We start from the raw sequence: 27026 nt of genomic DNA on the forward strand, positions 1-27026 counted from the left end.
CCCTTGCGGTGAAGTCCACAGCAGCCGCTCGGTTTAACAGCAATGTGGCTACATTGATATTTCCATAGTGAGCAGCTATGTGGAGCGGAGTGAAGCCACTCTGTAAAGAAAACATAGCAGACGTTCAATTGATTCCTGCCAGCCCCCTGCCTGACAGGCAAATATCATAACCCTACCCAAATAAAAATGAGGAAGCAAAATATGCTGAGGTCTATGTTCCATTCTGTACTAGGTTTCGATCAGTGCCAATTGCTCACAGGGTTTCTAATAAACCCCAAACATACAGGCAGAAGAATAGCCAGGGAGGAACGAAGGGCGGAGACTGAGCAATTTTAGTAATCCAATAACAGAACTATATAAAAGCCAACATTTCAAGAAATTAAGATAGAGATGAGAAAAATCTTTATAGCTGATAGCTTGATTAGTGCCACTGTTTTATTACTGATGATAGAATTGTGCATTGAAACTCAAAATTCAGTTAGTTTATATATTTGATATAGATTCAAATTAACCAACAGTAAATGCCAATTTTAATGACAAAAGCAATTTTGGGGGGAAGAGGTACTACCACAAAATTTGTTTTATATAATGGGCAATTTTTTTCCATGAAGAATCCACAAATTAAACTCTTTGTTAGCCAATGCCTATTCAATAACACATTTTTGGATTGTTTATACTAAGGTCATTTTACTTCCTTAAAAAATGCTAAAACATGCAGCAATTCACTTAGTCCCCAAAGATTGAAACCTTATAGGAACTAGATGCATTTCTAATTTGTTAGCAAGCTTCTTAGCCATGCTAGCTATCTCACTGAGTCTTGTAGAAGGGTGGGTCATATTGACGCCATTCTGAAATACCTTTCCTTTTGCTGACACCACAGAGGGTAAGTGTCATGCACAACCCTAAAAAACGAGTCCTGGATGAGTAGAATGACAGGGTTGTCTGCAGCTTTAGATATAGCTGATAAACATCTAAAGTATCCAACTCTTCATCTCACACAGCTCTATTGCAATAACCTTAAGAGTCAAGGATTCCTCATTCTTCTCTTTCAAACACCAGGTTCAGCTGCAGAAAGCCCTGGTAATCAAACTACTGCTATCTTATCTGGCACATGCTCCTTTGGGGAGAGGAGGGATTGGGGATAAAGCAGGTATCTAGCCTACAGAAGGCGATGCAAAGAAGAAGGGAGAGACATGAGGCAGCAGCACTAAGTCATGGGAAAATGATGATGCAGATATAGACTACACGTATATGCATATATATATATACCTCTGTTGTTCTATTCACCACCATCTAGGTTAACACATTTGGAAGCAAAGAGGAGGAAAAAATGAACGGTTAGTTCACTATTGGTGATATGGATTGCAGAAAGCTCATGACAGCTAAGTAATGAGGATGGAAGCTCTGATGAAAGCACAATAGGCACAGAAAGAAAGCTAGACTGAATGATGGGCTATGCAACGGCCTAGTCCAAATGCCACATTTCCGTCACAGAGACTTTCAGGTACCACATGTCAAGACGATGGGAATTTTTGGCTGCGGCTCTCTCGCTGCTGGCATGCTCTCCGCAGCTGATCTACGCTCAGTGCCTGGCCTGTCATCTTGGATATCAACCAGAGGTCTGTGTACACTGTCTTTAGCATTTTGTAATTTTTCACCCTGATGTTTGAGCTGAAGTGTTGAATATATTCCAAAACTATATTCAAAGGAAGGAAATCATCACTGCATAGAAATTGACTTCTTTCAAGGTGGCCTCCCTTTTAGCACGCATAGGGCCACATCCCCCTTATCCCCCAGCTTCTCATGTGAAGGGAGGCTGTGCCTTCGGTGGCTAGCTCAGACACATATTTTTCTTCCCTTCATTGAAATTAAAGGCATGGCATAAGCTTGCCAAGAGGGAGACCGAGTGCTCTTAAAGGTTGCATATCTAACACTGGAGAGTTGCATGACAGGCCCGTGTCCCTCGTGCCTCACCTTTGATTCCACATCCGCATTGTTGTCATTCTGCAGCAGCAGGGCGGCGGCTTTCGTGTCATCTTTTCGGGCCGCAATATGAAGAGCTGGGAGACGCACTTTTCCTTTGGTGTCATTCTCTAGCAGGAGCGAAACGACTTGGTCGTGACCTTGTTGCAAAGCCACTGCCAATGGTGTGAAGCCATCCTGCAAATAAATGGATGGGTCAAGATTGGCTCCAATGAATATTTTCTTTTTTATTAAATAACAAATAAGAAGGCAACCAAGTGACCAAGCATCAATTTTTGTTTGGGGTTATTAAAACTAACAACATATTCGAATGGACAGAAAAGTGAAAACATATTTTCAAAAAATATTATCTATACAACCAAAGTAAAAAACACTAAGAAATTTGTAATAGGTTCATGGGTTTTGGGTTTTCCATTAAAAAGTAATATACAGTAATTAGGAAAATTTTGAAAATGTACAAAAATGCTACATATAAAAAGTTGCCATAATAGCAATATCCATAAAATAATCTCAGGGCCGGGTGCGGTGGTTCACGCCTGTAATCCCAGCACTTTGGGAGGCAGAGGCGGGCGGATCGCCGGAGTTCAGGAGTTCAAGACCAGCCTGACCAACATGATGAAACCCCGTCTCTAATAAAAATACAAAAATTGGCCAGGCATGGTGGAGGCCTATAGTCCCAGCTATTTGAGAAGCTGAGGCAGGAGAATAGCTTGACGCCTGGAGGTTGCAGTGAGCCGAGACCATAGCATTGCACTCCAACCTGGGTGACAGAGCAAGAAAGAAAAGAAAAGAAAAGAAAGTGAGAAAGGGGAGGGGAGAGAGAGAGAGAGAGGAAGGAAGGAAGGAAGGAAGGAAGGAAGGAAGGAAGGAAGGAAGGAAGGAAGAGAAAGAAAGCAAGCAAGCAGGCAAGCAAGCAAGCTCAGTCTAAATCCAGGCAAAATTTTCAAAGGAGCTCATTTAAATAAGATGTAAAAATTTCCACGGATTTTTAAAAACTGAGATATACGTCTGTCTGGCTCATTACTGTGCCGTGTTGCCTCGCATACTCCTGCTCTGTCAGGATATGTGAATTCATGAACTGTACTCATGGTTGCGTTACGAAAGGTCTATAGAGACTAAGGTCTCTAGAGTTAAGAGAAAGACTCTTGGCTTCTGTGACCAATGAAAGAAGACAACACAAAGATCACGCAAAACATGACTCTTTTTATTTATTCTGGTTATTGCCTTTTTTCTTTTTTAATTTTATTTTAAATTAAAAATTATAATTATCAATATGTATAGGGGTACAAAATGATATTATGATTTATGAATATAACCTGGAATGATCAAATCCAGCTAATTAACATCTTCATCACCACAAATACTTATTTTTTTGTGGTGAGAACATTTGAACTTTATTCTCTTAGCAATTTTGATATGTACAATACATTATTACCAACTCTGTTAACCAAGTTGTGCAACAGATTTCAAAAAAAGCAAAATAAAAACAAAAACTTATTCCTCTTCATTGACCATTACCTCCTGTCTCCCCATTACTACCAGTTCCTAGCCTCTGGTAACCACCATGTTCCTCCGTGCTTCTATGAATTTGATTAAAACATGGCTTTAGAATAAATTCAGATATAAGTGCACACATACATACTCTATACATTTTGAATCTTCCGTTTGTGTTACCCTGGGACTTGATAAAGGGGACACAGCTACAGATTTCACTGCAGTTAATTAATGTGTGGATTACCTGGAGTTGCTGAATGTAGAGAAAACGGCACAGAGTAGAAAATCCTAGGGCTGGCTTGCAAATTGTTAATTCTGCAATGGTTTCATTATTATATACTCAAAAGGGCATTAATTTTTTTAACAAGAGAACTGGCATGCAAGTGACTTATTATTTTATTTGGATCATGGTATTTATTTCTGTAGTCCTGTGGTATAGAAAAGCATTTGGAAAACACATAGGAGCACATATGCACCTAGGTCTTCCTAAAACATCCCTTTCAACATTCCTTCCCTTGCTAGCATATAGAGAAAGGCTCTCCTAATTCATTTGATTGAATGCAAAGCAGCATACTTATATCCAAGATGTGAAAAACATTGACCTAAAGCTCTTAAGGGACCTTATTGCTCAGTATTATCCCCTATAAAATCCTTTCGGCCAGTGTCTGTACTGATTCTGGACATACAGACTTAATTCTCCTCTGATACCTGTACTCATGCTATTTCCCCCACCCTGGAATGCCCTTTTCTTTTCTCTATGTATGCAAATCCCATCTACCCTCCATGCTTCAAGATCTGGCTTAAATGCCACCTGTTTCTTTTAACTTTACTACCCAAAACAGCAGGAAAACGGAAAACAATAACATAACCAAATCAACTGGAAGGTTATTCCCTGAAGCCTTAAGAAAGACAACAAACAGGGAAAGACTGGATACGTCCAAGACGTCACCAAAATGATATCATAGGTTTATACCTAAAGACAGGAACTTTAGGATATAATGAGAAAAGTAGTCTACATGTCTATGTAAATAAACACTTTCATTTTCAAAAAGATAGATACACGTATCTAATATGTACATACGCAAGCAATCGGGTAAAATGTTATCTCTAGGGAAAATTAACAGAGACTTCTTGCTTTTTATTGTACTTTCTCATTTATGTAATGTATTACTTTTGCAAAAAAAAAATGCATTGTTTAAATGAGAGTATGGCAAAAGGAAAATTGTGTTTTAAGGTTTAATTTTGCATCTCACTCAAAAAACCTGAATAAAACCTAAGGGGTAAAAATGACAGTCCACTTCTGTTCTGAATCCAAACAAAATGCCTACATTTCCGCTGATGTGAATTTTAAAATTCACAGGACCTACACATAAAGGAAACTACTTTGTACCAGAAAATAAACTGCAACTGAGCCGATTAGCAGTGACAAGAATATGTTTCCTGCACAAGCCAATTAAAGACACAAAGATACCAGCTCTAAGGTGTTAATAGCTAAAATAAGCAGCTCCAGATTTTATTTCAAAACCAAGTTTAAATGGTGTGCTTTGCTTTGTGCAGTTATCCTTAAGAGAAAAATGAGCAGAAAGGAAATGTGATAGAGGCTACTGGTAAAAAGGTCCATCCCCTGGTTGCTCAAGGATATCCAGTACCTTGTGAAGTATCTGAAACATAATAGGTGCTTAATAATTACTCATGGAATAAATGAACAAACAAGTATATGACATGCTTCAGAATGGTAATTAGCAAAAGGAAGGTATATATAAATATATGTGTGTATATATATATGTGTGTGTGTATATATATATGTAAAAGATATGAGATGCAGTACACAGTAATATAAAAACGTTTTAAAAACCACAATTATACAGAAATCTTGCTACATATATACATATATACAAGATTTGAAGTGTGCCAGGCTTACTGAAAAAAATACATTTGAAAGAATTTGGCAATATCCCACCGTGTAGTGAATTAAAGATTCTATTAAAAACTTGCTATTTAAAGGATTCTTAAATTACCCCCTACTGTTTGTTCTGTAAATACAGACTTCTCTATAAATGACACCAATATTATTGCTAATGAGAGAGCAATACAGTAATTAGAATATCATTTGAATAAAATGTCTCATTTCCTGTTGTTGTTCTTATTCTCCAATACCAATAATCCAAAAGAAGAGAAAAAATTCAAAGGTTCAAACATCTCTAGGTAATTAGATGTTGTTTATACAGCAATATAACAGCAACCTCCCTGAAGACATGAACGTGACTTATTAGACACAATGTTTGTTTTTGCCCTTAAAACTATAAACATAACATGAAATTAAATCAATGTAAAGGCATAAAAGCTTTTAAAATATATATCCTTTGCCAAAAGACTGAAGTAGTGATTTGAAGACCTCACGTACTATTTTTCTTCAAGTTAGCTGTAGGGCTTCTTTTTGGGCCTTGAAAACTTCAAAAAGTACTGGAGAGCTCTGAGAGTTACTGGTCATTGGTTTACAATCTATTTCAAATCTATTAGCAGTAAATTGGGGTTATGTTTGCTTCTAAAGGAGAGATACTTAGTGATCTGCACATCACAGTGTAAAAAAGTGAGGTACTACACCATCTTCATGAAGAAAGCTATGGAATAACTCATTAGGTTATTTACCTTACTTAGTATTTCCATCCAAAAATGAGGATGGGTTTTCTCTTAGCCAAAAGTCTCTGCCTGTCTCTATTTCCCCTGTCCACTAGGACACCATGTGTGTATCGTACTGTGCTTAGAATAGCTACTCTTGAGTGTGAAGAGAGGCACCGTTCTCTGTCTAGCAAATGTTTATTCTGTTTTGTTTGTTTAGAGACAGGGTCTCACTGTTGCTCAGGCTGGAGTGTAGCGACTACTCACAGGTACAACCGCAGAGCACTATATCCTCAAACTTCTAGGCTCAAGTGCATCCTGTCTCTGCCTCCTGAGGGGCTGGGACTACAGGTGTGCACCCTTGCACCCGGCTAAACGTTTGTTATTTTGATATCAACCAGCAGTTATTTCCTAACTAGCTTTAAGAGTACTATTAAAAAAAATAGTGCATTCTCATGATAAAAATTCCCCAAAGTACTGATGGGTATAAAATAAAAAAAGAAAAAAAAAATGGGTATAAAAATCCCCAACAGTACTGATGGGTTCAAAGGCTCCCTCTGAATTCTCAGGGCAAACCACCGATAACAATCTACTATGGACATTTTCCTATATCAGTACATAGAGCCTTGTCTCATTTTTAACAATGCTAACAGCATGTTATTCTATAAATATATGAACAATTTACTAACAGGTTTCTTTTTTGTTTCTTTCGAAGACTAATAGTTCTGAATAAACAGGATTCTTATTGGTGTAAATTTAGATTATTTCTGATTTTTTAAAATTGCTGTTACTAATTGTGTTGACAAACATCCTCACATACTACTTTTGCATCCCAATGCAAATGTATCCATAATACATATTTATATATCTAATATTTCTATAATATAACTTTTTAGAAGTGGAACTGCTAAATAAAAAGGCTTGCAAATATTAGTATTTGATAGTTGCTGCCAAATGTTCTGTAAAGGTGTTGTAACCAACAATCAATTTCACCAGTATTGTAGGAAGTTCTGGTTTCCTCTCCCCATCAAATTTTTATTTTTAGTCTCATGGGCAAAAAGATTAGATCTTATTTTTTTATCTGATTAATAAATTAGTATTTCTTTGACTATAAATGAGGATGAGAATTTTTCATATATTTATTTGTTTGTGTGAGCTATCTCTTAATTTATTTAGTGGTTTCCCTAGAAGGTATAGTCTCAAAAACTAAGTGAGATTAGATGCAGTTTCTCTATTGCCATCTTTTCTGTGCCACTTAGGAAGCACATCAGCATGCAAGCAAGAGTAGTGGTTTATAATAGGGATAACCCTGCATCTGCCCTAATTCACTGTTTTGTTAGAAATAAAAATTACTCAAATGTTGATCCTCTATTATTAGCAATAGATTTCTGGTGACACGCTTAAGTGACTCCAGTCTTCCATCCAGATTAGTTTCAAAAATAAACAACATTACCTAAGACAGTACCAATGGCCTAAGTAACTTTCTATTTTTAAATAATTTTTCTAGACTGCAAAGATTTTTTTTCTTCAAATACCACATCTATTTAATACTTAAAAATGTGTCATAGTTTTGGCTGGGCATGGTGGCTCACACCTGTAATCCCAGCACTTTGGGAGGCTGAGGCAGGTGGATCACAAGGTCAGGAGTTCAAGACCAGCCTGGCCAAGATGGTGAAACCTCATCTCTACTAAAAACACAAAAATTAGCTGGGTGTGGTGGCGGGCACCTGTAATCCCAGCTACAAGGGAGGCTGAGGCAGGATAATTGCTTGAACCCAGGAGGCGGAGGTTGCAGTGAGCTGAGATCACACCATTGCACTCCAGCCACAGCAACAGAGCAAGACTCCAAAAAAGTATAGTAGTTTTATTTATAAGTATGAATTAAGTCTAATTAGTTAACTTAACAAATATATAAATTCAATCATTATAATTAGGTTAACTTAAATTTGGAGAAACAATGTAAAACTAATGTTTTATTGAAAAGACAGTTCTCATCAATTATTCCAAAACAATGATTGCCTTTGCCTATAAGGCAAAATTGTAAGAGTCAGAAAAGAATTCTCAAGCAAATATGTAAAATATTTAAATAATAGCATAATTACAGCATAGAATCAGGCATTTAAGAGCAGAAAGGGTATCTATGCAACAGAAGATTTTTAAAGATTAAAAGTAGACTTATAGTAGTGTATTTCATAAAACTTACGAACCCACACATTAATATAAAACATAAAACTTCAATTGAAATACTAGTAGGACAAATTCACAACTCCAGGTTTTCAAAATGCCCTGTAAATATGTGAACTTACCCACAGGAACAAAACAGTGTCTTACCTCTGTGGCTAGGCTCTGACTTGCACCGTTGTCAAGAAGAAACTTGACAACTTCCAGGTGATTTTCCTGGGCTGCCATATACAATGGCGTGAAACCATTCTGAAAAACAAGAAAAACAAATGTTTGTCTGCAGCCTTCCAGAGACAATCTATTTTTCCATGATACTCATGATTTATGCTCCAAGAAGTGCTCACATACAATAACTTTAATGATACTTTCATATAGATATAAATATTTATTAGAAAACCCAAGCACCATAGCTTAAGCTAAATTGCTAATCTGTGTAATTCAAAATTATATTTCATAATTCATAATTTGGGTATAGATCATAGTTAATAGTTCATAGTTAATAGTCCAAGTATAATTGAAAGCAATTTACCCACTTTAAATAAATAAGTTCACTCGCTTAGTCATCAACCACTTACTGAGAGCCTACCATGAGCAAGTATTTTACTAGATGCTATGAGAATATGAAGAAAAACACATTTAGTCATTGTAGCTCCCAAGCATCAATTATCTGTTTTAAATAAACATGTAGTATTTTCACACAAAAGTAAGCATCTAAACTAGTTGAAACTAGTTCAGGGAGGAATTTATATTAATCTCAAATAGCTTCAAAGTTACCACAGATGTGATCTTTTAGAGCAAAACAGAAATGCCAATTTGCTTAATGGTATGATTCAATCTAATTCATAGTCTGTTTTTTGTAGGTCTCCTTCCTTTGTATTTTTTGTCAAGGTAGTTTTATGTTCAGAATACATATATCCACGCATATTATACATACATACATACGCACATATAGTTTGTGTGTGTGTGTGCCTCTCTGAAATATGCATCAATGCTTAAAGAATTTGGATTTAAGCAAATTAATATACATATTTCATCTTAAGTTTCTTATTAAAAACATGTTGCATATACATTTGTTCTCTAGAAGAATGTATTTCATATCTATGAAATCCTATACTATTTTAAAATCTTATTGCAAGATATAAGCATCAAACAATTTTCAAACTATAATAAATTGTTTTATTATTATTATTTTGAGACAGGGTCTCGCTTCATTGCTCTGTGTCAAAACAATAATAAAAAAACCAAAAACAATGGAGTGCAGTGGTGCCATCATAGTTCACTGCAGCCTTAATCTCCTGGGCTCAAATGATCCTTCTGCCTCAGCTTCCCAAGCAGCTGGGGCTACAGGCATACACTGCCACACCTGGCTGATTTATTTTTATTTTTTTATAGAGACTGGGTCTCCCTGTGTCACCCAGTATGGTCTTGAACTCCTGGACTCAAGCCATCTGCCTGCCTTGGCCTCCCAAAGTGCTCGATTACAAGTGTGAGCCACCGCACCCAGCCAGTAAATTCTTTTTGAATATACTTTTCAGAATGCAGTTCTATTTAACTGAATGTCCTAAACATTTTATTGTATACATTATGCAATTTCAAAGAATAAAAGTAAATATATTCTAAATGACAATGTTACCAAATATTCAACCTTTTGTGATTCAAAAGGTTCAGGTTCATTATTATAAATATCAACTACTATACAATTACTTTGCTTATCCATAAGTTCAGCCTCTGGTAAACACACTGCTTTTGGCTTATAACTGAGAGTTAGAAAGTAAGTTAAAAAGATCCTTCAGCAGATAAATATGATGCCACATAACAAATCCACCATGGCTATGTACTTATCAGAGAGTTCCTCTATTCTACTTCCTCTATTTCGCACAGAATTGTAACAAGTTAGGTGATCTAGTTGCTAAGCTCAAGATTAGAAACACAAAATTAGAGGCAGTGGAATGCACCATCACATTCAATCTTCTTCCTTTTAAATTGTCTACCTGATAATATCTCTGGAGTCTGCTGTTACTCTGTTTTATCGTGAAAGATTCTACCACATTTAAACATGAAGCATGGAGTACTTGGAACACTGTGGGAGGGGTGTGTGTGTGTGTGTGCGCGCGCGCGCGTGCACACCCATAGGTCCGTGTGTCTTTCATCTTTGTCCCTCCTCCCAGCGCTATGACGCTATGAGTGAAACTGAAAGGGAGTTGAGGATTACTCTCATCATATTGCTATTTTCTCATTTTCTAATTGGACTAAAATGAAAGATCATTACATCCTTAGTTAATTTAAATATTCTTTAAGCAACAAAACAAAAAAGAAAATAAAAGAAAGTCAAAACCAGTATGGCTTTTTCTCATAGCTAAACTAAGTGTCGATCTTCCCTCATCAAGTGCACTCTCTGAAAGCCGAAACTTCCAGAGGGCAGGTTCAGAGTTTTAGAAGTTTTGTTTTTTGTTTTTGCTTTTGAGACGGTGTCTCGCTCTGTCGCCCAGGCTGGAGTGCAGTAGTGAAATCTTGGCACACCGCAACCTCCACCTAACAGGTTCAAGAGACTCTCCTGCCTCAGCCTCCCGAGTAGCTGGGACTACAGGTGCCCACCACGACACCCAGCTAATTTTTGTATTTTTAGTAGAGGTGGGGTTTCAACATGTCGGCCAGGATGGCCTTGATCTCCTGACCTCATGATCCGCCTGCCTCGGCCTCACAAAGTGTTGGGATTACAGGCGTGAGCCACCACACCCAGCCTTGTTTTTTTTTTTTTTTTAATTCCAAAATAAGCATTTTTCTCTCAGACATGAATATCAACAAGATATTTATGTCAAGACAAGTAACGCCAGTTCGTTCTCAACTTCAATATAGAGGTCTGCTGTGGTCCAAGATTGCCTAAGAAACACTAGTCTATCCACACATGTCTGGCTCTAGTGAGTGTTCACTGTTCTCACAGTTTCTTTCCAGAACCAACCATTTCAGGATCCATGAAGAAAGCCCAGACTCAGGCACTGGGTTTTAAGGTAATGCTTTCTTACAGACCTGGAACTTCTCGAGAATTATTCTTAAGAGGCACAACTCTGAAATCATTCCACATGCCCTGCTTTACAATGACAGAAACTGAGATGCACAGAATTAGGACTACTTAGAAATATTTGTAGACAAGAGTCACAGCAAGATGCAGCCCTGTAATTAATTGTTTTCCTTCTCCACAATAGCCTTCCACCTTCTTTTCGAGTGCTTGCCATCCTAAGATTATTACCTGAAAGTTGGTCATTTTCTGAATGGTTACATACTTGCTTGTTTTTTGATTTTAAAAATATTTTTTATTGATACATAATTTGCATATCATAAAGCTCACTTTTTTAAAGTGTACAATTTAGTGGCTTTAAGTATATTCATAAAATTGGGCAACCCTTCCCACTATCTAATTCTAGAATATTTTCATCACCCCAAAAAGAAGCCCAACATGCCTTAGTAATCACTCCCCATTTCCCCCTAGTAACCACTAACGCACTTTCTGCCTCTACAGTTTTGCCTATTCTGGATATTCTACATACACAGAATCATACAATATCTGTCCTTGAATGGTCTGATACTATTCCTTTCATTTTTTAAGAGATAGTGATATGGTTTGGCTGTGTCCCTACCCAAATCTCACCTTGAATTGTAATAATCTCCAGGTATCAAGGGTAGGGCCAGGTGGTGATAATCATGGAGGCGGTTTCCCCCATACTGTTCTTGTGGTAGTGAATAAGTCTCATGAGATCTGATGGTTTTATCAATAGGAGTTTCCCTGAACAAGCTCTCTTGCCTGCCACCATGTAAAACGTGACTTTGCTCCTTATTTGCTTTCCACCATGATTGTGAGGCCTTCCCAGCCATGTGGAAGTATGAGTCAATTAAACCTCTTTCCTTTATAAATTACCCAGTCTCAGGTATGTCTTTATTAGCAGCATGAGAACAGACTAATACAGATAGGGCCTTGCTCTTATTGCCCACCCTGTTGTGTAGTGGTGTGATTATACCTCACTGCAGCCTTAATGTGGGCTCAAGTGATCCTCCACCCTTAGCTTCCTGAGTAACTAGGACTATGGGAATGCACTACCATGTCTGGCTTTTTCATTTTTATTTTTGTGGAGATAGGGTCTCACTATATTGCTGAGGCTAGTCTCAAACTCTGGCCTCAAGTGATCCTCCTGCTTTGGCCTCTCAAAGTGCTAAAATCGCAGGCATGAACACCGTGCTTGGCCTTCTTATGCTATTTCTGCTATCTATATTGATAAAATGTTTTTGGTGAGTGTTTCATGGTGGAAATTTCAATTTTATAGTAGTCATTTGTAGTGCATGGGTGTTTGTTTTATTTTGCTTTAGTTTTGGTCATCAGTGCCCACACACCTATTTCCCTTTCAGAGAATTACCTATTCCCCATTATGCAGGTAGGACTTGTCCTGGAATGGACTGAGACAAAGACGCTTGCACTTCATTAATCACAGGGTAGACACACAGGCAGGCTATCTTCTGTTTTCTCTTTTAGGTCCACCCTTGATTCTCCCTCTCCAGCTTTGATTGACCTGCAGGAACCAGGTTAAAGCAATCCTACTCTCTTGCTTCTCCATGTTCTCCCACTCTCCGCTCCAGCTATCGGGTTTCCAAAGCTTTCTGAAAGCTTCTTTAGCTTTCCATTCTCTGGGTTCCTCAACTAATTCCAACAAATTCCCTCTTGTGCTTAAGTTAGTTTCTGTTCCCGTAATTCAAATAACACCCCAAATTACAAATTTTATCTTTCGAGAAATGGTCAAGACATGAGAACCCATACATACCATTTACTTATGATTCTAGAGAGAAAATCAGAAGTGTCCTTTGGAAACAGTGAACAAAAATATTGCCAACACTCCCTAGCTCAAAGAGGTTGAGGCACCATTAACTCAATGTGTTGTCATTAGACAACCTAGAGCCATAATTGTTTGCTGTGAAATAGCACATGGGTTGGAGAATGGTCAGATTTCAAAATAAGAGGAAAAAGTACACCACTGTTTTTATAATTCCTAACTTAGAACATTTCCAAAACAAAGCTAGCTGAAAAGGAATATACGGGTGCCCAATTTGCATTTTCTTTTCTGTAGCTACAACAGATTAAATTCTCAAAAGGCAGAGCAGCTTAAGATGGAATGAATATGCTATTTGAAGTCTGATTTTATCCAATATATTCAATACCTTCTGCTCTGAATGTTTATAGTGGTGCTATTATAAGCATGCAAATCTGCAGACTTATAATTTTGTAGATAGTACCGAGGCATGCTGTCTAATACACATCAAAATAAAATAATAAGTATTCCTATGACTTCATTTGGAGAAGGGCTTAAATTTCATCTATGAAATTTTTCTATTCATTCTAATTTTCTATGGCCAACCTTTGCACATCACTAAGTGCTGTCCTTAATTAAGATGTTAAGGTCATGGTGAAAGATTTGCATTGATTCATATATGTTACTAATTTTCGTGAAGGTCAGTTAGATAAGAGGTGCAATATAAGGTCACAGAGGCTCAAGCTGAACCATATCCAAAGTCCCATACTTGTACTGTCTAACTTTGTCAGGATCCGACTTTCCCACCATAGGGAATATCAGAGTACCCAGGAAGACCAAGGAGGAACTAGTTAATCTAAAGGGTCTTACCTTTGCAAACACCACTAGGAAAATCTGTTCATTTAAAACACTTTGGTACTTAAAATATTATTGGAAACAGACTTTGCTTCTTTATAAATTCAGTTGGTATTTTATATTATAACGACAGTGAAGGAGGGAAGAGTAGGGGATGTCATTTGACTGTGCAGTTTGAGATTTTTCAATAGCAAACATTGTTAATCATTGTTGTATATCTAGTATAAAGTATTAAGGACTTAATAGAATTCTTTATAATCACAATTTAGTCAATTCAATTTCTTTCTTAGAGTAGGACTAAATGATTACTGGAATGTTAAGTACTAAAAGAAAGAGTTAACTTGTTAAGACCTAAGATCAAGGCAATGACAAAAATTACTTTAAAATCTACAAATTCCTAGTTTATAGAGCCTTGGTTTATAAGATGAGAACTTGATATTGCCCAATGTCATTTTTATGTTTAAGATAAGGAGAATTTCTATAGTAAAGAAGAGTAAGGGGCTCTTTTCACACTATTTTGTGTTGGCTATTAAATATTGCTTACAGGTTAAAATTTCATGTCAACAGAGATGCTGTCTGTCTTGAATATTAATATTTCTGTACTGTTTTATGTGCTGCTTCCTAAATGGAGTTGACATCATTGCTTGTTACTCTTTATAACAGTTCCTACTGAAGAGTTGTTACCAGGAATTATCATAGAAACTCCATTCCTCTGCAAGGTCATGTCATTACTTATTCCATCCACAGAACAATGCAGTTCAGAAGGCATATGAGGGCAGGTGTTCAGATGAAGGGGGAAATGCTTTGCTGTGCCATGTGTGGCTGGTAATTCCAAGCACAACTGTAAGTAACAGGGAATTTCACATATTCTCTCTTACTGCATCATCAGTGTGGAATGTGTACAAATTGAAATTAGAACTGATTAGGATTTTATTTCAACTGCAGCTTCTCCCAAGCATTGCCAAGCCAGTTCAAAACGATGGCTAGTCTAAGCGTTAGTCAATAATGGATGTGATGTTTGAAAGAAGGAGGTCGATTTTCTCCTCCCTTGAGAAAATAATAAAATAAATGAAAATGGATTAAAGAATTTTCCCACTATCTCAGAGCTTAAAACTACCTAGCCGTAATTCAGTAAAATATTATTGGGATATTTGGAAAAACATCCATTTAAAAGCATGATGCTTCTATTGTAGTAAGCTGGTCTGTATCGCTCTGAAAGTACCATACTTGCTGCTCTTCAATTTTACACCTTTCCTTTCTGGAAAAACGTTATTACTCCAAGGGAACTCTCCTAGGGAATCAGAATAATTGGCATAGATCATGTAACAAAGGTCCAACCACAGGGAACTAGAATGAATTTAGAGCAAATATACAAGAACCATGCAGTTGCAAGCACTGTGCAGTTTCTTTTCTTTCACTGTGACATTTGATGGCATCAGAGCTATCATTGCTATGTCTGTAGTAAACAGGGGAGGAAGTCACTACAATTCTGTGAACCCATAAAACAGAGGAGACTCCCGATATCCAACGGTAATCAGTACTGGAAAAATCAAGTGCATTTAAAATGGAGAGCAAAAGGCCATAGTAAATAATCTTTTTAAAGTTTGATTCACACTTACTCTTAAAAGATAAAACTTGAAATTATAAAAATAGGCTTATATGATTTAATAAAATGTAAGTTATAACTGGATTCATGTGTAAGTTCTCAGAATGAACAAAGACTAAACCAAGTGTTATTTTTCCCAACAAAATGATATATGTCAACATTCTTCACTTTTTAATTTTCATAGCATAAGCAAAAAAGACTGTCTTTTGGGAGAAGTATTTGCCATCCAGAGATCTCACTTATCTTTTTGTCTTCATTTAATCTATGTACTTTCAAATCATTCTTATATGAAACAGCTATCAGGAAATCATCCTAACTTTTCACATGCTTCCTAGCCTAATGCGGCCAGAGTACTGCGTACCCACAGCTCAGCTGTGCACCCAGAAGTTCTCCAAATCACTTTCCTTGACTTGAGGAAACTTAGTGTCTTTGTCAAAACTTGCAGTTTTGTTCTGCAATCAGTTTGTTCAATATCTAACACCCCTGGGAGACACTGACAAATAAGGATGGAAGTCAGCATTCGACTGGAAGGAATGTTTGAGTGGGAACCAGTTTTAAATGCGGTCATGTTCTTAGTGAATATTTCTGAATTACAATGATGTTTACTTTCCTACATGACCTGTCTGTGGAGACTCAAATAATGAATACTTGAATAATGAGGACCTATATTTTTAAACAAAATAAAGCAACGTTAATTCTTCTAGATTCGAAGTCTGTCAAATGATAACCTATTGGTGTTCCTCTTAGAAATTCATGAAAGACCATGAAAGATTTATCGAACCTATGTTCATTACAAAGAATCTGAAAATTTTTAAACTTGAGCACTTTTAAAGCTCCTTCTGCTTGTTTTTAAAAAGATCGAACCTAAGCTAGCATCATAAAATAGTGTAAGACCCTGCATTACAGATACCCTTTAAACATTTGTATCTATGACTAGTATCTTTTATAGACAGACCGCTTTAAAAACCTCTCTCTCTCATATATATATACATATATATATATATATAAAAAAAACAAATGAAAACACACATGAATTTAAATAATCTGCAATAATTTAACTTTTTTTTTTTGAGACAGAGTCTTGCTCTGTCACCCAGGCTGGAGTGCAGTGATGCAATCTCGGCTCATTGCAACCTCTGCCTCCTGGGTACAAGTGACTCTCATGCCTCAGCCTCCCAAGTAGCTGGGATTACAGGCATGTGCCATGACGCCAGGCTAATTTTTTTGTGTTTTTAGTAGAGGCAGGGTTTCACCATGTTGGCAAGGCTGGTCTCAAACTCCTGGCCTCAAGTGATTTGCCCACCTTTGCCTTCCAAAGTGTGCAATAATATAACTTTTTAAATATAGTTCTTAAATATTGTGTTCTTAGAGGACATATGAACTAAGCAGGCACCTGACCCAAAGAATATTGCTTGTAAATGATAACACAATGTCTATGGCATGGAGTTGTAGACTTACCTGAGATTGTGCATTGACATTGGCTCCATTTGTAACCAAGACTTTTACCACCTCTGCTTGTCCAGCCAAAGATGCGATGTGCAATGCTGTGTTTCCTTTCTGTGAAATGAAAGTCAAGATTTATCAACTCATCGACCTTTTGAATTTTTCTGTTCTTCCCAAAAAGAACACATTTGACAAATACCTTATGAGAGTTGTGCCCCCATTCTTACTGAGGGCTGAATCCTCACAGAACATGGTGAGTGGTACAAAAAGCATTAGATACATGATACTGACCTTTGTAGCTGCGTCCACATTGGCTTCTCTCTGTAGCAGCTCAGAAACAACTTCTACATGGCCTTCTTTGGAAGCAAGATGGAGAGCGTTCAACCCATTCTGATTAAAAGTAAAGGAAAAGCTTTACTCAGCAGGCTGAAAATAGAGCAGTAAACAGTCTACCAAGGACTCCTGAGCTATTATAATGTCCCACCTGATGATCACTTGCATGTGTGCAGTGCAGGAACTTGAATCGTGAATTAGGAATCAAAGTACTTGAAAACCGGATGGGTTGTTCTATTATCACTGTTTACTAAATTTTAGAAATTAATTATTAAGGGACATATGCCGACATTTCTGAATGTTCCTCTAACAGGGAATAATTTGACAATGACAAGCTGATAAAATTCAACGGAAAAAAAAAACTCGCAAAAAAATAAAGTCTTTAAGGACTTTGAAGTCTGGATTTTTAGAATTTTAAGTAAAAAATTCAATAATAACTCCAACTAACCTGATTGCAAATGTTGATGTCAACTCCATTTTTTATGTAGTCGAGGGCCTTTTCGAGGTGTCCAGCTCTAGCTGCTCTTAAGTAACTTGCATTGGCATCAGACTAAAATGGAAAAGAAAAACATTTTGATGAGAAAAGAAGCTAATATGCATGTTTATAAACTATCCAGCTTAAGGTCCAAACTAAAATAATTGAACTCTTATTTCTAACAATGAAAATATGAATAAAAGTTCTTTGTAAAAAGAACCAAGAAAAGGACGCATTTTTTAGAAGTTAGCTTCAAGAGTACAATGTTATCCCTTGTGTGATGTCAGAGTTCATTCTGAATTGACAGAGAAAATTTCCTGTAATGTACAGGCACCTTAAATCAACACACAATTTCCAGAGGGAAAAGAGAAATTCTGTAAGTTATTGATAATTACATTATGAAGACCCCACTATTTTCTTGTAGCAGAAACGTAACATCTATTCCTTTTATCCATATCTATCACAGCAAGTTTTTCAATTAATAGATTCAAAATGGCATTCTTCTTCTTCTTCTTAGAGGCAGGGTCTTACTCTGTTGCTCCGGCTGGAGTGCAATGGTGCAATCACAGCTCACTGCAGCCTCGAACTCCTGGGCTCAAGTGATCCTTGGCCTCAACGTCCTGAGTAGCTGAGACTATAGACATGCGCCACCATGCCAGGCTACTTTTTTAGTTTTTAGAGACAGGGGTCTCGCTATGTTCCCAGGCTGGTCTTGAACTCCTGGCCTCAGGCAATCCTCCCACCTTGGCCTCCGAAAGTGTTGGGATTATAGGCATGAGCCACCATGCTTAACCCATTTTATGTTGTACTTAATAGTCTAACAGAAATTTGCAGGCAATGATGTTCTACTGGATTTTCCTACAGTACATAGCCATATGTTGGAGCAGCAGCAGAAAGGAAGAAATATATATAAAATTTTAAAACAAGACGTGTAATTCACTCACTGAAAGCTTGCAGCTTTTAACTACTGCTAAACTCTCACATCTATAATTTCATAGTTGAAACCACCTGCTATTGAAATCTTTGATAGAAAGATGGTGAGGGGAAAGACACTGCAAAGCTGGGCCTGCAAAATCTGTAAAGAAGTATTGCTTAATACAGTACAATACAAAAGCAGGTTTTCCTGAAAGAGCAGCCAGATACATCTTGTCACCAGTTATAAATGCAATCATGCAGGGTATGGCTTAAAAGAGAAAAGTGTCTTCTATCAGCCATATGGTAAACACTGCCTTCAAACACTTTGTTCAAATGCTGCCTCATCCGTGAAGCCTGCCCAGATCCCCCAGGTGGAGTTTAGTTTCTCAATGCTCCCAGTATTAATTTCATTGAACTCGCTTTGTATTTACCACACAACATCACAGATTTTGGTATACCTGTCCTTCTTCCACCCTAAATTATCAGCCCCTTCAGAATATGCAGAGGAGGCAGATTAAGGAGCAGGCAACTGGACAGCAGCCAAGATGCCAGTCTTTAAGACAGGAATGCTAATTCTTTCATGAAAATGTAATTGAGAAGAAGAAAATTCTACCCCTCAGAAGGGTCTTTGGTTCCAGTGTGGGTCAATTCACTAAGAGTCAACTTGCTCAGAACCTCAGAGGCGAGGCGACTGCCTCTGGAGTCACCTGCCCCCTTCTCTTTTACAGTAGTGAGCCTTTCTCAATCACTACTGTGCCTCTAAATTGAGGCTTCTCAGCCTCAGCAGTATTGGCATTTTGATCTGAATAATTCTTTGCTGTAGGGGACTGTCCTGTTCATTGTCCAATGTTTACCAGCATTTTCTACTGACCAGGTGCCAGTGGTATCCCCTATTTCTGATAACTAAAAGTGTCTCCAGAATTGCCAAATGTCCCTTGGGGGAGGGGGCAAAGTCTTCCTAGTTGAGAACCACTGCTTTAAATAAACACTAACCCAACTTACATAAAGATTGTATGCTTAAGGAGGCTTCACTCTTTGGCCTGTTTGGGTTGCCACAAGCCTTGACTCAGCACAAGGCAATGTGACTCCATGTGTAATCTTCATCTTACTGTTTCCCCTGCAACTGGAAGCATTCTTGGCATATAGCAAGTGCCTATAAGTGTTTTGGGAATGAACGAATCAACAAATAAGTAAATTGGGTGGAAATAACTATTAATCAAATTATTGCCTGGAATAATACAAGAGGCTTTATTAGCAGCAGCAGCAGCAGTTTAAGTTGAGAATCTGATAGATACAAAGGTGAATACCAGATAAACTAAGTCACCGAGTCAGGTGTCTGAGAGCACACATAGCTATTACTTAAAATAACATAAAATTGGAATTTGAGATAAGCATGAAAATCATTTAATCAGAGCAGAGGTTTAGGCAGATGATAAGAGATAAAGGTTCAAGTTAAACAAAGGACGAATCAAAGTTTCCAGGGATTTAAAGAAAAACAGAATGCAGTTTTTAAAGAGGATCACTATTTAGAGGTTAGTTTTTTGTTTATAAGTTCAGTTAGAACTAAATTAGCTACGCAAGGATGGCTCATTGCACCATAAAATATCATCTTCTTTGTGCCTGTTCAATGACTTATCAGTGAATTTGCCCAGAAGGGCTCTGATGCCGTTCTGGGAACAAATGACATCAGTCTGCCTGGATATTTCAACTGCCAGAGATAACAACTGTGAGTTAAGCATCCCAAACTCCAATGTGGAGTGCATAACAACAGCAGCTAAAGATGTTAAAAAAGAGGTGTTGGAATTCAAGAAGAAAAGCCTTTGAATTGATCCCTTATCTGGAAAGATTTAATAATTCCATGCACTGTCCAATTTCCTCTCAAGTTTCCTCAGAATTTTCCCATCCAAACCTCTAAAACAAAACAAAATCAGTATAAAACAAATCTTTGAATTCAGTGGTTCTCTACCTATTTGGGATCTGGATTCTTCCGAGACTAATAAAGGATGGTGAATGAATTATCTTCCATCAACAATTGTACATACACATGCCAAATCTACATCTGCATACACAATTTGCACATAATTTCATGTGGCTCAGGAGCGCTAAGCCTGCTCATCAACTTGCATTTAAGAATTCCTGCTCTACTGAAACAAATTCTCTGGTGGACGCCTTCATTATATCTATTTTTTTCAACAATCCTGATATCAAACAATTCTCTGAGATAGCTAACTGACTGCCTCAGAATTTTAGGAAGTACAAGCAAAAACAGATATTAATTTTCTTCACTTTCCTTGGCTCTGTTACATACCAACATGCTTACCACACCAAAACCATAACCACCACCCACTTCAAATAAAAAGGGGGAAAAGATAGAGAAAAAGCAAGAAGAGGGGAATGAAGACTGCCCTGAAGAAAATTTACATCTTAGGAAGTGACATTATAAAGCCCCCAATAAGTTCTTCCTTTCACTCTTAGCCATCAGCAAGCAATATGCCATATCTTCCTTCCTCAAATATTTGTTGAATGTCGACTATGTGTTAGTCATTGTGTCAATATCTGGATACACACTGGTGAACAAAATAAATGTGGTACAAATAATGAATTATTTGCTTTCATTTCACAGCTTCTTATTCTCTCTCCTCTAAAATAACCTTGCATAAGTGGCAGGGCAAATATTGGGTTCTTAACCATTTTCCCCCCAATTTTTCCCATATAGAGTATATAATACTTAGGCATTGTTGTTTATATCCTTCATGTAAAAAACACAGTATTTGGTACTAGACTCAGTATCAGTGGGTTGTATCTCGTTGCCGTCATTTCATGGAATAACTAGGACTTACCCTTAACATAGTCTATAGCTTGTTTTTCTAACCTTTTGATAATCTTGTATCAAAACAATGCCTCTTTTGATGCTGTATCTAAGATGCATCCAAAAACATCAACAAACTACTATGGAGGAAATTAGGTTCAAAGACAAATTGGGCTCCGCCACATGGAAAGTCACACAGACAAAGCCACTGCCTAAGGAATTAGTTGCACAAAAATGAATATGAACAGGTTGTTCAACACTTTTTTTCCTCTGGGTGACCAAAATCTGAGGAATTTGGAAAATGGAAGCTTATTTTGTTACCAGTTAATATCCTGTCTACTTAATCATTTTACTAGGAATATGAATCATGTATGTTTTTCAAGGAAATAGCTTCAGGGATAGAGTCAAGCACTATTATGAATTAATCTAGTAACTCAGCATCTTTACTGGCAGTGGAATATTGATATTATTCAACAGAAAGCAGTTATTGGAAAGAATAAGCATTTTCAGAGTGCCAACACTGGTAATACTTCATACCTTTGGCTATAAGTTAGACATGATTACAAGCACTTAATATTAACTTAATTATATTATTCATCACTTAATATGTATTAATTTTATAAGTCCTTATGTTAATTTATGTAATCCTTATAACAATTCCATTAAGTAATGGAGCGGGTTGAATGGTGTCTCCCCAAAACCGATGTTCATTACGAACCTCAGAACATGACCATATTTGGAAATACAATCTTTGCAGATATTATTAGTTAAGAAGAGGTCATACGGGATTAGAATGGGCCCAAAATCCAATGACTGGTGACCTTATAAGAAGAGAAGTCACATGGACACAGAAGATAGATGATGGCCAAGTGAAGAAAGAGGCAGAGACTTGAGTTAATGCTACCTCAAGGCAAGGACCACCAGAAGTGGGAAAAAGCAAGGAAGAATTCTCCCGTAGCGTCTCTAGAGGAAGTGTGATTCTACTGACACCTTAATTTTGGACTTCTGGCCTCCAGAACTGTGAGAGAATACATTTCGGTTATTTTAAGCCACCCGGTTTGTGGTGGTTTACTACGTCAGCCCTAGCAAACTAACACAAGTAGGTACTATTACTAGCTCCATTTCATAGATGAGAAAATTGAGCTGCAGGATGAATGACTTTCCCAGGGACACAGAGCTTGTGAATGGCAGGGATGCAAACCCAGTCTGGCTCTGGAGTCTAGGCTGTTAATCAGCATTCTAAGAAAGGGTTTACATGTTTGGTCTATTCCAAATGAGAATTCTTAGCTCATTCATTCATTCATTTTCCATCAGTCCATCCATTTGTCCATCCATCCATTGAATTAACTATTTTAGGCACTTTTAGGTTATCTTCCATGGATCAGGATTTTCTCATTCAGTTTATTATGAGACTCAAGATCAGGCTAACAGTGGATCACCTGAAAAAATGCAGACTGGAGAGCCAGTAAGTACATAATATAGCTCTGCTCCTTTGCTTCTAAACCTTTCTGGGGGGCGAGGGCAATTTCAGGAGCCTCTATCTACTTGATGTGCCAATTCTCTAATCTTTCCCTGTTATCCCATCTTCCCAGCTACCTGGGAGCCATGTGAAGGGTCAGATGATCCTTCCTGTAAACTTCAAATTCCTTTTTTCTACTGGTGCCCTGCCTTCTGCCTACCAACATAGAAAACAAAACAAAGCCCAAAATACAAAAAATTTTCCTTCTACTTTTCTACCCAGCACCTGATTGCAAGTAATGATCTCCTCTATTTCCCAGCGCAGTGGATGAGGTAAGAACCAAAGCACTGGAATCACACAGCCCAAATCTGTATTTCAGCTATTCTACCTCTTAGTGTTTGGCAAGTTTTTGAAAATATATATATACCTTAGTTTTCTCAGCTGTCAAATGGGAATAAAATAACCTACTGTTAGGATAAAATTAGATAATTCAGGTAAAGTAATTAACAATGTGAGTGCATAGTTAGGCACTCAATAAGTAGATGTTTAGAAGTTCTCCTTTAAATATCCAACATTTTGAAAGATTGGTTTAGGTTCACACTGACTTATATCCTTAATACTAATTCATATTTGCACTTCTGGCAATATGGTTTCTCTCACTCATCAATACTGTCTCTCTGTATAAAATCACCAATGACCTTCCAGTCATCAAGTTCCATGACTTTTAAGTTTCTCCTCTTATAATGTTGAACCATTTGACAGTACCGATCACCTTCTCTTTCTTGAAAATCTTGTCTTTAGCTTTTCCTCTGTCATCTCTTTGTTCACTTCCTTCTGTGCCTCACTGCGTCAACCCATCACTGAAAATGTTCAGAACTCACATTTCTTTCCTTCCTGTATGCTCTTTCTAGGTGACCTAATCACTTCCATGGCTCCCACCATTCTCTCTAAGCCCAGCACTCCATATCCACATAGTGCTCATCCTCACCCCCAGACATTTCCATGTCCCACAATTCCCTCACTCAACAACAGCAACAACAAAAGTGTGCTGAGATATATAATGCATCTGCCTGCAACCAGATAACCAGATGCTAATGACAGAAATATGAACAATAGATTTCCTTGTTTTTATTTAAACATCCCAAGATTATCCAAGCCACCCAGGCATGCAATCTTGGTGTAACTCTCTGATTACCTATTTTACTTCACTCTCTCCCTCAAACCCCCTTCCAGAAAGTTATGTGTACACATCTGATTCAATATTCCATCTCAGGGACTTTTTTTAGTTCTTTCTCCTTTTTTTAAAAAAGTATTTATCATGATGCATATCACACATTTAAAAATACATAAAACATATATGAACAGTTTAAAGAAAAATCATAAGATGAACAACCACGTACCCACTATTCAACTCAAGAATGCAACTTACAAGTGGATTTGAAGACTTCCAGTGAGTCCCTTCTTGAGTGGTTCTCCTAAGGCATCCTCTGTTTTAGTTAATTACTCTCACGCCTTTCTTTATAGTTTTAACATTTATGTACCCCTCCCTAAGCTAAATATTATGTAATTGACTTAGTCTTAGTACTGAGTACTCAAGAGTCTTAGTACTTCATGTAAGTAAAATTATATATTATGTATCATTCTGTCTTTGTTTGTCTAATGTTGTGTTTCTTAGAGTCATCCATGTTGACATGTAATATGTGGGTAATTTATAATTGCTAGCGTAGAAGAGTCCATTATGTGATTATAGTGCAATGTATTTATCCACTGTAGAGTTGATGGATGTTTGTCTTGTTTCCAGTTTGGACTCACTACGAAAGATATTGCCACTAATATTCTGGCACTAGTTGGGACACATAAGGGCAAGAGTTTTTTAAATCTTAGGATCATAAATGCTGGATCACTCAGTATGTGCTTATTCAGCTTTACTAGTTAATTTCTAGTTAACTGTATTTCAAAGTGATTGCACCAATTTACATTTCTGAGGCTTGTGACTGTTGCTTGTGATCTCATATTCCTTAGAAACTAATCTTTGGTAATTCTTTAATGCCTAGGTTAATGTTGTCATATTCCAAACAGAAATTTGAGATTGGTTCTGTCAGTTGCCTAGAGGCACTATCAACTCAAGATTACTTTAAAAATAAATGCTTGGCTTGAGGTTTTTTGTTTTTGTTTTTGTTAAGACTACACGGATAAATTTAGATCTCAAATTGGTATAGATATGAGGGATTCTTTATGGTTACACATTCTCAGGACAGATTTTTTTTCCCTTCCATCTGGTGACAAATGGAGAGAGGAGTGTTTTTCCTGTCTCTTCTATATGGTGGGTTTCTTTCCTGTCCATTCTTATATTGGGGGCTCACCATTTGGGGCCCAGGTTAATGTGGGGTCTCTTGTCAGACTATCCACCTTGGGCAAATCCTAGGCTTTGTGTCCTGTACTCTGTATTCACACAACCAAGTAAAACAGTTTTTGCTTTCACACATATATATATATTTAAATCTCTACAGGCCTCTTACCTTTAAAATGCTAGTTCAAAGATGCACTTCAAAAGACTTACTTTTATTGTTTCCCTAACTTCTTAGCTTTCCCTGCAGCTGAAAATATGCTAGCTTTCTTTTTCCTCATTCATCCTGCTCCCTGGCCAGTTCAGGTCCTTGCTATATAATGCCTAGATCATTTAAAAAATCTCCAGGAGGTTGTAGTTGGCACTAATTGAATCGGCTAGAAGCACTGAACAGTGTATGAAGAGCCACTGAGGGTTCAAAGAAAGTCAAGACAAGGAAAATAGCTGCAATTAAATGAGTGCCTACTATATGCCTGGGACCTCGCTAAGCATTTTACATGTAGTACTATTATGTACTATGTCTTACTATACATGTATTATCATTTATTTCTTAAGTATTCAATCAAAACAGGAATCTCATTACAGAGGCGGAAACCTAACTTTCTTAAAAATTAAATGGCTTGCGCAAGGTCACATAACTAATAAGTAAGCAGCAAAGAATGAAACGTAAGACTGCTTGATAACAAGCCCAGGCTATTCCCTCAACACCAGGGGTTTTCCAATTGAGTTCCGTGGAGCCCCAAAATTTAGAAACACTGAGATCAAGGGTAGGGCTCAGTGAGCAGAGTTCTGTGTGCCTATCTTCAGTTTCGCCCCAATAGGTGTACCCTTATCTGTTTCATATATTGCTGTTTTATGCCATACCTCATTTGTTCAAATGTTGTTGCTGTTAAACCATAAAATCCACTTCTATGGCATAGGCTCACAGGCCCTTTAAAACCTGTCCCAAACACATACTTCCAGCCTGAAACAAAACGTGAATCAACACTAATCTTGAAAGCAACCTAGATATCTTTTTATTCCTCAACTGCCCCCTAAAATTTCCTGGCACTGCAACTCACCTGGGTCATTGGTAATAGTACTAATGCTCTGCTAGTAATGCTCACCAACACTCCTCACTTCCCCGCACCTGGCCAACAGACTCACCTACTAAATTCTGGGTCCAGCTCAAAGATCCCTTTGTATTTGCTACTTTCCCTGATAAGCACTAGGCATGACCCCTTCTCGCTCTGGACTCCTACAGCACTTGGTCTGTTCTGCTTAGGATCACATATCCTACAAAGATGGACGATAATCTCTTTTAGGTAGGTCTTTGTCCTCCACCTTGAGGATGCAGCTTTCAATAACGTTAAAATCTAGCTGTGCACACTGGAGCCTGAATTCATAGTAGATGAACCTACGGAAGTTGATAAAGTCAGAGAAGCTCATTGGGAAGGGCCAATTCTGCATCCTGGAAATAGCTGGGAAAACAGTGGGTAGCAGGAGGCAGGATTTCAACAGGGTATTTGGTCAGTGAGAATAAAAGGAAGAAAAGATAGGTAGAAATAAAGAGCCAGAGAGGTTTGAGGAATGGTGAATAGACAATCTCTACTCAAAGGGGATTCCCCTGGGAGAGGGGAGTAGGCAAAAAGACAGGTTCAGAAGAGGTTTGGAACACCAGATAAATCTGATTTAACTTCACCACAAAGATACCGGGAGGAAATAAAGAGTTTTG

General features: G+C 37.5%; 1 protein-coding gene across 29 annotated transcripts in view; it reads right to left on the reverse strand.

Annotated features, from left to right (window-relative positions):
* Positions 1-27026, reverse strand: part of LOC105466182 (ankyrin 3) — a 703092-nt gene that overhangs the window by 232477 nt on the left and 443589 nt on the right. For 21 of the 29 annotated variants that reach the window (XM_071069573.1, XM_071069576.1, XM_071069580.1 and 18 more), the window contains 7 exons: positions 17756-17857; positions 17266-17364; positions 16990-17088; positions 8428-8526; positions 1975-2160; positions 1270-1293; positions 2-100 (listed from right to left, as the gene is read on the reverse strand). In XM_071069573.1, the coding sequence (XP_070925674.1) occupies positions 2-100; positions 1270-1293; positions 1975-2160; positions 8428-8526; positions 16990-17088; positions 17266-17364; positions 17756-17857 (708 nt within the window). The remainder of the gene's footprint in view (position 1; positions 101-1269; positions 1294-1974; positions 2161-8427; positions 8527-16989; positions 17089-17265; positions 17365-17755; positions 17858-27026) is intronic. The other 8 variants (XM_011715205.3, XM_011715203.3, XM_011715179.3 and 5 more) reach the window with 1 other exon arrangement.

This window comes from Macaca nemestrina, chromosome 9, assembly GCF_043159975.1.
Source record: "Macaca nemestrina isolate mMacNem1 chromosome 9, mMacNem.hap1, whole genome shotgun sequence".
NCBI lineage: Eukaryota > Metazoa > Chordata > Mammalia > Primates > Cercopithecidae > Macaca > Macaca nemestrina.